Source organism: Pteropus alecto, unplaced genomic scaffold (assembly GCF_000325575.1).
Source record: "Pteropus alecto unplaced genomic scaffold, ASM32557v1 scaffold3, whole genome shotgun sequence".
Taxonomy (NCBI): domain Eukaryota; kingdom Metazoa; phylum Chordata; class Mammalia; order Chiroptera; family Pteropodidae; genus Pteropus; species Pteropus alecto.
Window position 1 is genome coordinate 35,438,899 of NW_006442484.1, and position 16,333 is coordinate 35,455,231.

General features: G+C 34.2%; 1 protein-coding gene across 5 annotated transcripts in view; it reads left to right on the forward strand.

Annotated features, from left to right (window-relative positions):
• GCA (grancalcin) overlaps positions 1 to 16,333 on the forward strand; it is a 32,952-nt gene that overhangs the window by 12,631 nt on the left and 3,988 nt on the right. For 3 of the 5 annotated variants that reach the window (XM_025039278.1, XM_006921129.3, XM_025039277.1), the window contains 5 exons: positions 3,468 to 3,538; positions 7,641 to 7,808; positions 12,456 to 12,525; positions 15,122 to 15,165; positions 15,457 to 15,604. In XM_025039278.1, the coding sequence (XP_024895046.1) occupies positions 3,468 to 3,538; positions 7,641 to 7,808; positions 12,456 to 12,525; positions 15,122 to 15,165; positions 15,457 to 15,604 (501 nt within the window). Of the gene's footprint in view, positions 1 to 3,467; positions 3,539 to 3,616; positions 3,712 to 7,640; positions 7,809 to 12,455; positions 12,526 to 15,121; positions 15,166 to 15,456; positions 15,605 to 16,333 lie in introns of those variants that run through there. The other 2 variants (XM_025039280.1, XM_025039279.1) reach the window with 2 other exon arrangements.

The following is a 16,333-nucleotide window of genomic DNA, read 5'->3' on the forward strand; positions in this document are numbered from 1 at the left end:
TTATTAAAAACACAATGAATAATTTCTGGGGAAAGTACGATAATTATTGCATGTATATCAATTAAAACTATGGCATGAAATCTATGTGAATACATTTTAGCATGAAATAAATACTAGAGTGGATTGAAAGTGAGAACACAGCAGTGGATATTATGACTAAGTGTATCTTCTTCCTCACCTTTCAGATATTATGCGCCATAGACTGAACTGTGCCCCTAAAATTCATTTATTGAAGCCCTACCCCCTAGTGCAATGGCATTTACAAATGGAGTCATTGAATGGTAATGAGCCTTAGGTGAGATTATGAAGATGTGACCATCATGATGGGATTAGCGTCCTTATAAGAAGAGATAGCAGAGCACTTGCTTTCTGTCTCTCTCATATGCTGAAGAAAGGCTATGTGTGAACACAGTGAGAAGGCATCCATTTGAACCCAAGGAGAGAGTTCTCACTAGACCTCACCTTATTGACACCTTTATCTTGGACTTTCAATTTCCAGAACTGTGAGGAATAAATTTCTGTTGTTTAAGCCACTCAGTCTACGATATTTTGTTATGGCAGCAAGCTGGCTAGGACACTGTATGTAGTTTCTCAAGCTACGTGGATTTAAAGGTTGCCAGAACCATTTTGCACATATAATAAGTTACGCCTTTAATACACTAGATCATAAAGCTACTTCTATTATTCATTAATTTTGATGAATATGATGTCAAAAGGCACTAATTTTTTGGGCCCCTTTAACTCCTATTACCAGCATTAGCAATTAACTTTCATTTTAAGGCCCTTTTGGAGGAACACTTCCCACTTCACTGCTTCTCAACAGTTGCTGCATATGTACCAAGTGGAGAATAACAAAGTTCATTAAGATGCATATCTTGGGTGATTGGTAGGCCCCTCACTAGCTAAACTGGTACTCCAGCCAGCTGCTTAGATCAATTACCTACATGACACTGTCACTTAGTCTTATAAGCATCTCAAATTGAACATGTTCAATATTGATTTTTGATTTGGCCATTCCAAACAGCTCTCCCTCCAGTCTCCACCAATGGCAAAGATAAACAAAGCTAGACACTAGTTAAAGTGGTAAGGATGATTTTAATTGGTAATATACTATTAATAACAAGGAAATAATAAAAATAATAATAGCGAAAAGACTTCAGCATGAATTAAACTCAACTCTGATTTGTACAGAGGTGATTGGGCATTTTGAAAGGAGAAACAAGAATGGAGAAGGGGTAAGTGGGGCTCTGTATTGTCAGGGAAGTGAAAAATTACAAAAAACCCCACCAAACTATGAGGAGGGACATTTTTGTAAATGTATGTCCTTTTTTAGGCAAACAGGGAGTAGAGAGCTTTTCTTATTTCTTCTCAATTGTCTTCAGTTCAAAATAATCGTATGTCAAAGTGGCATAGTTTGAGATGGCATATTCTGCTATCCTTCAGTAGAAATAATCCTGGGTAGCTCTTTCTCTAAAAAAGATATACATTGCCAAGAACTATAAGGACTGGTATTTCGTCCTACTTGCAAGCTAATGAGTAGCACAGTTTCACAGAAATTGACAAGATATGAAATTCTTCTGTTAGAAACTAAGGACTTTATTACTCAAAGCACAACAGGCAGCAGGAACTTTGTACTCTCTTAGAGTCCTTTTGCTCCCAAGTCCCACAAGACAAAATGAAACTGCTAGGTGGGTGCTGCACAATTAGTGGGTTTGTTTCAGAATGGAGGAACTCCAAGCTAGGAAAGTCCTGCTAGCAAACCTGCCCAATCTTTAATTTTGAGGGAGAGATGATCTTTGCTATCCTGCAACAAATCTTTCCTTGAAGGAAATACTATCCTTATTTTTGAAACTATTTGTGTAAAAATGCAAGAGAGCCATGGAGACTTGACTCCAACATACACAAATATAATGCATCAATAAGGCTATTATGATGAAAAGATGTACAAAAATTCTGACCAGATATTTGGACTAACATTGTAAATGTAAAATCCTGGATCCTTTCTGAGCATTTCTTTGAATATTTAGTTAATTAATTAGAATAAAACTTTGCAAATATTTGTTTTGCTTTGTAGTGCTTTATCACTTGATGCTTTGATGAATCGTATGTTCTTTCCTCATATTGTTTTTCCATCTCCCTCCATTTATTTATTTATGCTAATAATTTAACCTTACCAGCTAAAGTATTTTTTACTGTGTTAGAGGAACTAACACATATTTTCTCAACAGTGGCTTGTACCTTAGCAATCTTCCTTTTCCTCTGCCTCTTCCTTATGAAATTAGGCTTTACAAGGTTCAAAATGTTTCTCTTCTGTAATGAAACTGAGCAACAGTTGCTCAGCTTTGCAAGGTTTATTTCCTCTGCTAATAATTAACTCTTTCCCCCACATCCTTATTTTAAAGATACGTTTTAGCAGTTGTCTTATTCATTAGAGATAACTCAAAATAATATAATTCTGGTTTTTTTGTTTGTTTTTAAGCTAAAGCTTCAACTATCGTGTCACGTGTGTATGTATGTGTCCTGTCCTTTTAAAGCTGGAGCTACACATTTAAGTTTTGGAGAAAAACAGAATTGTCAATTACTATTACTTAATAAATTAAATAATTGAGCATTTAACGTTTTGCCGAGTGATAAATACCAAGATGTTCTTCTCGGTGGATATAATTAGGAGGTACATCTTAAGAGTGACCAAAGGTTGAGTCATTAGTAGGGTACCAAATAATATACAGGATGTTCTGTATATTATCAATGTATAAACAGTGAATTTTTTAGTATAAGTGTATGTCTCCTGCAATATTTGAGACATACTTATAAAAATTCAGTTTATTTGAAACTGGATATCCTGTATTTTTATTTGCTAAATCTGGCAACTCTAGTTACCCTTTATGTATCAAACTGCAAATAACTTTTTATTAAATTTGGAGGTCAAGTGGGTTTTAGCTCAGAAGCACTCCCGTTGGGGCAGAGGTAAAGGTTTCAAAATGCTGTTTATGTGATATCAACGCTACTCAAAAATAAATTTAGCTCTGCAAGTTTTGAAAGTCCACAAAAAAAACTGGGGATTAGGTTAAAAGAAGTGATGGTTGGTATGTGGCTTCTACGGAAATAAGAAACAACTCTGAAAAGCTTTCTCAAAGAGGGAGAAAGTAACCCTTGCAAAATCTTCTTCGCGCTTTAGTAGGGAGAGAGCGCGAGACCTGAGTGAACCAATAGGAGCAGAGCAGGTAGGGGCTGGGCGCGTGAAGCTAATCAGAGATGAGATGGGTGGGGCTAGACTCCGGAAAGGGGCGGGTTTCGGCAGGGCGGACTCCGACGGGCGGTTCTCAGCCAATCGGAACCGAGCACGGTGGGGCGGGACTCCAGGAGGGGGCGGGCCGGGGGTAGAAGGTGGGAAGTAAACTGTCCTCTAAGAGAGTCTTTCAGTCTCACCTGCACCTGCATCAGCACTTGGGCTTTTCACTCTGCAGGGCAGACGCAGACTCTAAAGGAGAAGCGTGACGCTCCGCCTGTCATGGCCTACCCGGGATACGGAGGAGGGGTGAGTCCTGGCTACTTCACCGCGGCCCCCGCGGGGTGTGGTACCCCTGCTGGCGATGCCGACATCCTCCGTCCGCTTTCAGGCCCTGCTGTTTTGCTGGCGTCTAGTACATCGTGGCGCTCATACACCTTGCGGTGCTGGAAAATGAGACCCCGCCATCCCCGGAGCCGCAGGTGTTCTGGTCCCTGAGGGTCCTTTAGGCGTGTCTTTGTGGAGCCAAGAATTGTGATGTGTTTTTAGAAATTTCTTTCCTGGAACGGAGGAATAAACACCCTTTTCCTGTTCCAGTAATCTTTTGTTCCCTACCTCACCCATACACGCCACTGTTTTGCTAGACGTCCTCTTTCTGAATTTTTTGACCATTTGTTTTCTGTCCTTTAAATTGCTTATGAATGAATTAATATATGCTAAATGCCTCCTAATCTCTATGTCTGTTCTAGACTTTTGGGGATGTGGGGAGGGTTACCCTTTCTTATATAACTCATTTTGTATCACTTTTGGGAGAAGTTCTAATTGTAGTATACTGTTAGTTTTTTTTTAGGAAGGAGCTCAACCTTCAGTGTTTATGTCAATGATCTCTAAAGTGGGGTGAGCACACTTTGTGTTCAAAAAATGGGCGCGAGGGGTAATCCATTGGGGCGTGGGTAGAAAATAACATATTTACAATTTTAATTGTACTTGTTTATACCTAGAAAGAAATTGTGCTTTACTAATATTTAATGTAGGACTTAACACTGTCATATGTTTATCTCTAGCCCTGGGAGTATGCGGGAATATTTTTTTTAAGGGAATGAATTTCCAGACTGTCAACTTCCACACATACTCGTTCCTAAAACTGATTTGCTTGAAAACTTGCTGGAGTTCCTCCTGCCTCTTCTATTTTTACTACGTCTACCTCTCATCAGTCCTAAAACTTATTAAGAAAGTTTAAGGTGCCTAAGGAGGGTAAAGCTGTCTTTAAACATTAGTCAAGGTAGTGTAAACCAGCGGGGCTTTTAAGATTTCCCTACTTTCTACATGTTTTCAGTAGGGTGAAGCTTGGTGTTAGAAACACGGTATTTTCACTTCTGTTGTATGTTCTGAAGTCATATATGTAAAGTGAAATGGTGAGAGTAATACATTTTCATTCAAAAGAATTCGCTACTTCCTTCTGTCAGAGTGCTTGTATGTGATGGAGAGTTCTACAAGAGCAAAGAGAAACACCTGTGTGTGTTTTGAACATTTAAATGCCCCTTTCTATTTAATTAAACATAGCAACTCTTTTCAGCTATTCTCATTCTCATCATTAGTAGTGGAAAGAAATTACCTTCAAACAGCTGAAACAGAGATTCTTTTAAATGTGATGGAAATATTTTAAAATGCATTGGATAAAATTTATTGATACAACTTACATTTTTTTAGTCAAAATATATAAGATAGTTAAAACTGTTTTATAAATCATTAATTATAGTCAATCCACATCTTATTAATGTTTTCTATATTCTTTTAATAAAATATGTTAGCTGCTAGACCTATTTGTTTTGATATTACACTTTAAGTAGATGATTCACATCATTAGGAAATGCATTTCAAATAAATTTTTAGTTTCTTGTTTAGTAATTTATCAAAATTGTAATTTTTTTTACTAATTGTATACTAATGAAACTTTTTTAAATCAATCTAAAGGGACTTTTTTTCCTTTTATGGTCACAGGAAATGAAACAAATTTTAAAATTTCAATTTATATACATATTTTTATTTTAAGTATATAGGGTGATCAGTATTTCCAAACATAAAAATACATTTTAAGCATAAAAATCTTATACAAATGTGATATTCCTGGAATAGAATAAAAAATGAGTTCAAAGACTAAAGGGAAAAATGTGAAATTACTAATTTTCCTTTCAGCATATTGTGATTTACTACAGTTTATATGTGCAGAGTGCTCTGGAGTTACAAATATAATCTAGTTTTAAGTAAAGCAACTCTCACAAAATGGACGAGAAGTTTGCAAATTTTGGGGAAGAAATTAGGAATCAAAGATAATATTAAAGATTCAAAAATGTGCAAAACAATGTTTCTTTGAGGGTGTCAAATAAGCCTTAAAGTCTTGGATATGCCCCAGGCCTTGGTTGCCCTCCATATCCCTGGAGGCCTTGGAACCAACCCCTAAGTGTTGGTAATTGCCACATACCCTCAGAGCAAAAGCTTTGGGAGTTTTGCTAATCCGTTTATCTCAGGGTTTAGACTTGTCCGCAGTATTGGCCTGGAAGTTTCCCCTTAACAGGTGATTTAAAAACAATGTTTTTGCAACACTGATAATTTTTTGTTAAAATTGATCAAATTATTCTAGCCTGCCATTGTTAGAAATAGGAATTTTTTTCTTGAGTCAATATTTGTTATTTATATTATTTTAAAAGGCCCATTTCATCCACATTTTCAAATATATTTGGTAAAAAGGTATTCATAGCATTGTTAATATTATTTTTTAATTTAAATTCTATTTCTAGTTATATACTCTTCTTTTTTCATTCCTGAAATTGGCCTGTCCTTTTATAATCTGTCCCTTTTTTTTAAGAAGTATCTTTTAAACAATCACATCTTTTTTTGTTTGTTTTTTAGTTTTTAATCCATTATATTGTTTTCATGTTTTCTGTTTCCTTTCTTGTACTTTATAATCTAAGTTTGACCACCTTCTTGCACACACTTCCTGGAGCTCCAATACTTCCTTCATACTTTTGCTCTTACCACATCTCATTCTGCAACTTTTCAAAATACTGCAAAAGTCTCCTGTCTTTCCTCTTTTTTCCTCTTTAAACCTTTTCTCTTTTTGCCTTCTGGCAATCGCTACTCATCCTTAAAGAATGCAAGTGAAGTACAAATTGGCAGTTACAAAATAGTTACAGGAATGTAAAGTATAGCATAGAGAATACAGTCAGTAATATTGTAATAATTATGTATGGTGCCAGGAGGGTACTAGACTTATAGGGGGATCACTTTGTAAGTTATTTAATGTCTAACCACTATGCTGTACACCTGAAACTAACATTGAATATCAACTATAATTGAAAAATTAAAAAAAAAATTTTTAAAGGGCAACACTATATTAAAAAAAAAGAATGCAGGTGAAAATATTTTTGTTCAATATGGAATAATGAATAATCTTAATACTTCCTCCAGACTCAGAAAAATACCAAGTAAAATACTTTTCTACGGTATTAAAAATAATAACCAAATTTCAGTGTGACAATGAGAGAAACCAGAGGTGTAGCAGGAAACAAACTATTTAGCCTCTGGGGTCAGACTATCTGTTTTTGAATCATGGTCTAAATTTGAGCTTTACCAGTTCAGGAAACCTCTTTGAGTTTCAGGTCCTCACCTGCAAAAAGGACATGGTACTTTCATACCTCAGAAAGTTGGTAGAAAATCAGATCACATAATACATAACACATAATACATAATACATAGAAAGTACTCAGAACCAGTACTACCTGGAATATGAAAAGCTCTCACTAATACTAGCTGCAGGTTATTATTTTGGTATTCTTGTTCTTATTAGTTTTGAAAAGAACCATGGTTGGAATTATCACTTTATTGATCTATTTGTTGGTATTTATTGATCTATTTCTTGCTTTTTAAAAAATAAAAGTTTTCTGGTGGAGATGGTGTTTTGGCCCTATGCAGTTTCCCTTGATTTATTCACAATTTCATTGTATTTCACCATGTGTTCTTCTAAGTACGTCTTGAGTTATACTACTTCTTAGTTTTCTTGTAGGATAAATTTTCTTGTATTTTTTATTTTTTGTTTATTTCAGTGATGTTCATGGCAAACACTTTTTAAAATTGTGCCTCCTGTTCATCTGCTCGATTCCAATTCTTGGAGGCTAGAGGCTTTTTTCTTTCACACTCCTTTTAATGCTGGATAACATATGTTAAGAACTGAATTAGGCCCTAATGCTGGAAATCTAGGGTTTTGTAGCTAACAGTTTCGTGATAGTGAATTTGGAAACTTTCAGTAACTCTATTGCATTTAAATGAACTACTCATAAATATTTCCTTTTAATACAACTTTGGTGGATAATAGCTAACATTTGTATTAATAACTTCTTTTTTATGCTTTTAGTTTGGAAATTTTAGTGGTCATATGCCAGGAATGCAAATGGGACAGCCAATGCCAGGAACAGGGCCACATGTGCTCCCTGGTGGGTACTCCGGATACCCAACTTATTCTGACAGTTATCCCTCAGCAGGAGACCCCGTGTGGATGTACTTCACTGCTATTGCTGGACAGGTAAGATGAACAAATAGTAGTTTAAAAAAAATGATTGCTGTTTAAAATATCCACTCTTTTACTCATTATAAATGTATATGAAATTTGCATTTTAAACTTATCTATACTAATTGTTTTCCTGAAATTAGAGATGAAGATAGTCATTTTATTTTACAGATTCTGTTAGTATGATGTCTGACACACTATTCATTTAAGTAAAAGTGGAAACAAGGTAGTTTGTGGAGACTGACCCAGAGAGGATCTAGAAAAAGAGATCTCCATGTAAATCCCCTAAGATTGGTGAGAGTATCTAAAAGGAGACGTGTAAATTGTGAATGGTTCTGGGAGAGGCTTGATGGTAAAGCAAATCAGGAAAAGGTAAAACAAAACAAAAAAATAGGGCAGAATGTAGGTGAAATACCAGACTAATAAGCAGAGACAGAGATTCACATGTGAGTGTTAGTCATATCTCTTTTATACCGGCAAGAAAGATTTATTGAGTAGTTAGAATTTCATGGAACTCTGATAACATTTTTTCATTCAGTATTCACGTAAGGGTCACGAGGTCTCACATGTTTTGCTAGAAATAGAGGATATACATAGAATTATTACATGTGGCAGACACTTTGTTTTGGCTACTCCATTTTCATTCACAACCTCCCTTCCTTTTTTCTTTTGTAGTAGAAGTTGGAAAGCCTAACACAATCTCAGATACTTTTGTAACTAGTAAAGGTAGCCATGTACCAAAGGACTGGCCATTGAGATATAGGTACATTTTCTTTGAGATACTTCCTTTTTCCAAATGAGGAAAGCTTTTCTGGAAACTAGTGTTAGCCTTTTTTGCTCCTTCATTCTTCTTGCCTGGAAAGAGGACTTGAGGTATGAAGGTACAGCTGCCATCTTGTGACTTTGAGGCAACAAGTTTGAGTTAAAGGCTTATGGGTGGGGAATGTGGAAAAATGTAAAGAAATTGATGGCGTCATTAAGTTACTCTATAGTCTTGTTCTTCCTAGACCCAGATTCCTTGTATGAAATAATAAACTCTTATTGGTTTAAAGCCCCTTTAATAGCATTTTCTATTTTCAGCTAAATGGAATCATAACTCTTACATTATACCATTCTTATCTGCAAGAAACTTTTAAGTAGTGTATAATACTAGACTAAATATGTTATCTATAGCTGAATTCCATCTAATCTAATCTAATATGATATAAAAATATTATAAAATTACAATTTAAAACATAAGAACTGAACATATGTATTTAGAGACTTTTATTTAACTTCCAAACTATTTCAATGTAACAGTGGTCAACAATGATTTGCTATGTTTGTATTATATGATACTTTGTCTTGTGTATATTTGAATAATTAAATTCCATTAGGGCATGGCCTTTGTTATATTCTCCCTTACCAATTGAGCACTAACAATATATTAGTCATTCAATAAATGTGTTGGATGGATATTTAAACTATCTTCTTTTTAATTTTTAGCTCAAATATTTAGATAATTCTTTTATATGTTGAATTTTTTTCTAGCTTTAGATCAAGTGTAATATCAGACTTACACATTATGGTCCTAGAACATAATTACTGAACTCCTCTGCAGCTGTATTCTTTTTCCATAGGCCTTACAATAAATGATGCTCTATGAGAAATGTCCAGTTAAAGTTTTCTGCAGGATAATGTTTACTTAACAGTAATGATTCACTCCTCAGTTGATTAGGGAAATTCTGGTTTGTACCTTCATAAATATACACATGTACATATGCACACACACATGTACATACATGCGACTCAGTAGTACCAACAGCTTTAACTTGAGCGTGTACACCACTTCCACTTTTCCACACAGCATCTCTGTGAGATGGGCAGGATGGATGTACACTTCTATTATAGATGGATACGTGGCGATTAAGATTGAGTAACTGAATAAATAGAAATTTGAACTTTAATATCATTTCAAAATCTTGCTACCAGTTAACCTAACCAATGGCAATTTTTTGTTAATTATCTACGTAAAGCTCTTATTATTTAATTAGAAAATGCCATTTTCTACCACTAATGCTACCTAATTTTGTTGAGGGTTTCTATAGTTGATAATGTTCATCAGTTCAAACTGCATGTAAAGAGATCCAAAACGATTAATACATTAAGACATTGCTTATTAGTCAGTCAATTAAGATAACATGTTTTCATAAAATGTAGGAAGATGAGTATGATGTAGTCTACTAGGAGAATACTTTTTGATGTTAAAGTTTTTAGCAGAGCTGTTCATGTTTTTTTTCTGACTTCAAACATTCTATAAAAAAGTATATGTCACATCGAATTTCATTCATTATATTAGATTTTAGTTTTTTAATTTAATCCAAATTTGAATGAGAAATTGTAATATTTTCAACCTTTTGAAATAGTAAATGAACATGGCAACAAACTGTCAGAAATGACTGTAGTTTAACCTAGAAGCAGTGGTAATTGTCTTCATTCTCCCAAACAACTAACCTGCTTTGTGCTAGATACTGTGCTGGGGCCTAAGATGCAAAGGTAAAGAAAACTCAAGTAGTGACTTAGAAGATCTCTGTCCAGTTACGGAGAAAGACATGAAGGAAATGAGTGATAGAGGGAAAGAAGGGGTGAATGGGTAAAGATTATAGCAACACCAAGAACATCCTCTGACATTTATACTTGTTTTCTTTGCCTAGAGCAGCACTATCCAAAATAAACATAATGCTAGCCACAAATACAAACCACATATATAGTTTTAGAGTCTTGAGTAGTACACCTTACAAAGTAGGAAGATTGGTGAAATTAATTTTAATAACTTATTTAACCCAGTATATCAAAAAATACTAACATATCAGTGTTATCAATATAAAACTTATTAATTAGATATTTTACTTTTTTTTTGTTACTAAGTTTTGGAAATCTGGTGTGCATTTTACACTTATAGAACATTCCATGAAAATGCCCAGTGAGACATATGGCTAGTGGCTACTATATTAGACACCTCAGGCCTAGAACACTCTTCCCTCGAATATCTGCATAGCTTGTTCCTTTACTTCAGATCTTTCTCAAAATCTACTTTATCAGCGAGGCTTTCCTTAACCATCTCTATAAAATAGCATTGGCGTCTTCCACAAGGCCCATGCACATATTCTTTATTATTTTTATTCTGGTGCATTTTTCCTTTAGCAGTTAATATTGTCATATGTAATTTCAGCTTTATTGTCTCCTCCTCCGCCCCCCTCCCTCCCCCTTCCCCCCCATCCCCTACTAAAATGTAAGCTCTGTGAAGGTGAAGAATTTGTTTTGGACAGTGTTTGATACCTGGACCTTTTAATAGTGCTTGAACATAGGTTGTTCAATAAATATTTGTTAAATGAATTTCTTATTCTTTTTAAATGAAAGATATCTGTTCAGTTATTTCTCTACATTTTAACATACTTAATTTAATGATTGCTCTATGAAATTAATTTCGTATTATATGAATCTATTGTAAAATTGTTGACCTTTGTCTTTCTGAACATTGGATTTTTCCATATATTTAGGAATTTTGGTTCGTAAACTTCACATGGAGTTTTTATTTCCTCCTCCTCTTTTTGTTCCCCTTCCATGTCATCCTTTCCTCCCACCATACCACCTTTCCATATGTAGTGGTTTTGTAATTGTCCCCACCTTGATTGTGTCTAGAATCCAAAAAGAAGGCTAATTTTCTTAAAGTATAATTTTCTAACTACAGAATTTAAAAAATTTTAAGCAAAATCCAGAAAATATGCATGACAGAGAAAGGAGCACTTAGGTATTCTGTGTAGTAAGTACTACATGGATAGTTCATTGAAGAATCCTTCTCAGTATTTTTAAATTCCTGTGAGAACCACTGGAATTTTCATTATGAGGAATTCCTTGCTAAAGATCAGAATATGAGTGTTTATAATTCTTCTTATAAGTAGTTTGTAAAAGTTGTTTTTGTTTGTTTCTTGGAACTTTTACAAAATGTTTTAAATTCGCCTTCTTGATCCTTTATTAGAGCCATTGTTTTGCATTCGCGACAATGTATTTGATGTTTCCAAGTAAATTACTCTTTGTATTTGTGGAAAATATGATGAGATTCTGAAACATGAGAATATTCGACATGTTTCACTTCCATTGTTATTTATTTGCATTAACCTTTTTATTTCCCATTAAAAGTTCAAACCAAGACTATAGGGGGACTCTGACGTTTTGCTGGGGGTAGTGATGAGATGAAAAAAATTTCTTCTTCAATATCCTTTAGAAATAATCTCCCCCCAAAATTAGCATCAAGGGAAAGTTTTTGAGACTGTTTTGAACACATTTTAGGCATTTTCCCAACTATTTTAGGGAGTACAGTGATTCTCACAAGATATTTTGAGCTATTATAGTACAGAATGATTGTGCTATTTTCCAGAAGCTGAAAAAGGTTATATTTAAAATGTTTGAAAAATTGCTAGGTTATAATTTGATTGCGAAAAATTATTCATGTTGCATAATGTTCTGTAATATGCCTTTGCTGTCAATAATTATCTCTATTGTAGCTGGTAAACAATAATGTTTTGAAGAAAGTATATTTATTGATTAGGCAAGAATAGCCAACTAGCATTTTAATATGCTATACAATTGTATATTAAATTGAATTATAATTATTTTTAACAGGATGGTGAAGTGGATGCAGAAGAACTTCAGAAATGTTTGACACAGTCCGGAATTAGTGGAACTTATTCTCGTGAGATCTTTTCTCCCCCCTTCTTTTGAAATTCGAATAGGAAATTCATTTTCTAACATTTTGTCTTCATACTTAAAATATTTTAAAAAATTTTATCCCAGATTTACGTGCATGTCGTTTAAAGAGTCAAAAAATTGTGCAAAGCTTGTTACGAAAATAACTGTTTATTGTGCATTTGTCTCCCCAACATTAACCACTCATAGTCTTTCAAGTTTTTCAGCCGATTCTTTAGAAATTTGCTTCCAGACCTCAAAATAATATGCTTTTTATCACTATTGATTTTCAGTTTCCATGATTATCAACTGTTGTCCTGCTGTAGGGCATGAAAATTTAACTCTCAACCTTAAACTCATCCTCGTCCCTGCACTCCACATAGGAACCCTTCCCACCATCCCATCCATCCAATATAGCTATATAGTAACTTTCGTTAGATCAATAATCAGTATTTGCCTATCTAAATGCTCTTCTTGTGTCTTTTGATAGGTATGATTAATTTTCTACTTTATATAACTTTTTACTTGCCTGAAATGAATCATCATCCTGGAGATTTCTATTTCTATTTCTATTTCTATTTCTACTGTCTATGCAGAACTATTATTCTGGCATTCCTTCACCACCATTCTAGAGCTATCTTTCCTCCCTCTGGAATTGGATCTCCCCTTAACTTCAGCTCTTGTCATCTTTTTAAATTCAATAAAATGTAACGTTAATGACCTTCTTAATGAAAGAATGCATGGGAGATAAATTTTTTGAGACCTCATCTGAAAATGCTTTCATTCTATCCGCAGAATTAAGTGATTGGTCAGGTATGGAAGTCTAGGTTACAAATCATTTTCACTTAAAATTTTAAAGGTATTGCTCCATTCTTTCTAGCTTCCATTGTTGCTTTATCTTCTGTTTCCTTCTTGTATGTTGTTTATTTTTCCTCTCTCCAGGCTTGTAAAATCTTCTTTGTTCCCAGTCTGGTATTTCAGAGAGATGTGCCTAGTTGTGTTGTGTGGGGAACTCAGTGGGCACTCCCACTTTGGGAACTCATTTGCTTTAATTCTGGGAAATTTTCTTCTGTGATGTTTTCTCTATTTTTTTTTCTTTCTGGAATTCCTGTTATTTGGAATGGATAACTTACCTTTTCTCTCCTATTTCTTATTTTCCTCTACTTTGGGAGAAGTTTCCTTATCTTTATTTTCTAAACCTTCCATTGAGTCATTTCTGCTGTCATGTTCTTAGAATCCAAGAGCCATTCTTTTTTCAGGAAGGCGATGTCTTCCCTCATCTCTCTGAGACTTACTGTATTTTTTAAAGTTTTTTTTTTTTTTTTTTTTACATAATCCTTGTTTCCTCCCAATTTTTTTCTAGTTTGTTTGGTTGTCTTTCATATTAGATGCTTTTCCCGGGTGTCTGGTGATCCTTCGTTGTTCATAGTTAACTAAAATACTGGTTAGAAGCTCTGAGATATGGTTAGATGTTCATTGTAAACTTTGGTGTCTGGTGGTTACGCTGGGCAGTTTGTTGTACAACACTAGGTGTCAGTATCTTTCAGGGGTTTCCTTTTGGGCTGATTGGTCCAGTTAATCTTCTGTCTGGAAAGGAGGAAGGAGGACTCAGCAGGGCTCTTGGTCTTTTGTAAATTGTCATTTAAGTGCCTTGTTTTTAGTAGATAGCACTGTCTTCAACTATGCCTGGTATCGTGCAATCCAGAGACCTCTCCAGGGAATAAAACCCATGCCTTCCACTAGGGTGGGAGCAGACATAACGGTCATCCACTGAGCTGAGGCAAGGAGGGGATTTGGGGCTCTAAATGCTCCTTAAGTGGGCATTCAACCAGTCCTTCTGTTTTTATCTTACCTTCACTCTGATTTACAGAAGTACTACAAATTCATAAACTTTTGGGGTCCTCCAGGATAACTAGGCTGTTTCTCAGCTTTTCTATTACAAGTTCAAGGAGCCACTTTCTCAATTCTAGATTAGTTAACTCATGTCAATTTACTTTTCCAACTTGCCTAATTTTGTTCCTTTGTTTCTTTCTCTCATTCTCTTTTTCTCTAAAGGTTATGACTTTAATAAATCAATATACTGTCTATTCTAATAGGGTGTCGGGAGGGAGCAAAAATCTGTCAACTTTCCCGAAAATTCTCTCTTTTTATTCTTTGTCAGAAATATTTAATCTTTTATGTACTTGGTCCTGTCTTGAGATTGAAGATTTGCTTATTTGATGACTCAATTTTTGCCATTTATTATCATCTATTCAGATTCTCCCACTTAATGAATGTGTGCCATGCAAGACAGATACCATTTGCTTGACAAATGATGAAATGCCACTCCAGAGATATCTCATGTTACTTTCACTACTTTCCTCTTCTCTGCTCATGTAGTTTTTTGTATGAAGGAGTGCTGGGCTCCAGTCCTGACTCATCCACTCATTAGTTCTATGAACTTGGGAAACTATCTTTCTGGGCCTCATTAAAAGTTTGTTGATTGGGGTGATTATGCCTTTTTGGCAATTTTTAAATGTTTTATTTTGAAAATAAAAATTGTCACAATTTTACATAGATAAAATTGAGCATACTCAATAATTCAAATAATAAATGTTTTACAGCCTTCAGTTTGGAAACCTGCAGAATTATGATTGCCATGTTGGATGTATCCTTCAATAAAAATAAAAAATACTAGAATGTTGAACAATTGCTTTCTGAATATTAAGACAATTGTTGGTTATAGATGACTGCAGTAAACTAGAGTTTAAAATTGCTTTTTAAGAGCCTGTTTAAATTCCATACTTTTCCATTTTCACACAAAATCTGTTCACATGCTGAATTTGGCTAACTCTTGTAAAAGCATACTAACTTTTTTTTTTTGGTCAATGCTTTAGAGTTTTGAGCCAGGTAAATTCTCTTTCCTATCAAAATTTATTTTTCTTAATAAAACTATCAGAGAGATTACACAGGAAAAATGGGATTTAATGAATTCAAAGAACTTTGGACAGCTCTTAATGCCTGGAAACAAAACTTCATAAGTATTGATCAAGACCAAAGTGGCACAATAGAACACCATGAATTGAATCAAGCCATTGTTGCTATGGGTAAGAGTATTAAAATTCTTTAGTCTCTATCCAGGCCATCTTTGTTCTTTGATTAGATTATTGGTAATTGTTTCAATTTGCTAAGTAATAAAGGAATATATTATTTCACCAGGTGTTGTTTAGTTTGATTTCAAGGTTGTCGATAAATTCCAACTAAAGTTCTTTAAAAAACATTTTACCCATTATTTTTCAAAAGATGATCTTTTTTACATTCTGAATGATAAAATAATTTCTGGATTTCCTCTGTTGAATGTATTTAAATGTATTCCTCTAATTGTTAATACTCACCATTTATATGGTATTCTTTTGTAACTTGGTAAGATCTCTAATTAGACAGCAATGGTTTCTCTCAATTAGAAGTCTCCATATTATCTGGCTTTTCAGCAGTAAAAACCATGCTTTTTTTTTCTTATGTAGTAGAGAACACACAGTAGACACCAAAATAGGTCAAAATGGGAAGTCTGCATTTTAGAATATTTTAAAAGAGTATAACTATTTTTATCATATCTCTGAGAAGCTAAGGTTCTCAATCTACTTTCTTTAAAAAAGTGATAATACACAGTGGTATTTAACTTGCTTACAGTTAATACAATTTTAAGTAGTTTTCTTAATTGTGTTTACCCTTGTGATTTTATTTATATTCATTTCTAAAGAAATACATTTGTAAGAAAATTAACTTTGATAGTGGAAGTCTGAACCCAATGCAAATTATTTCTAATTCCAATTTAA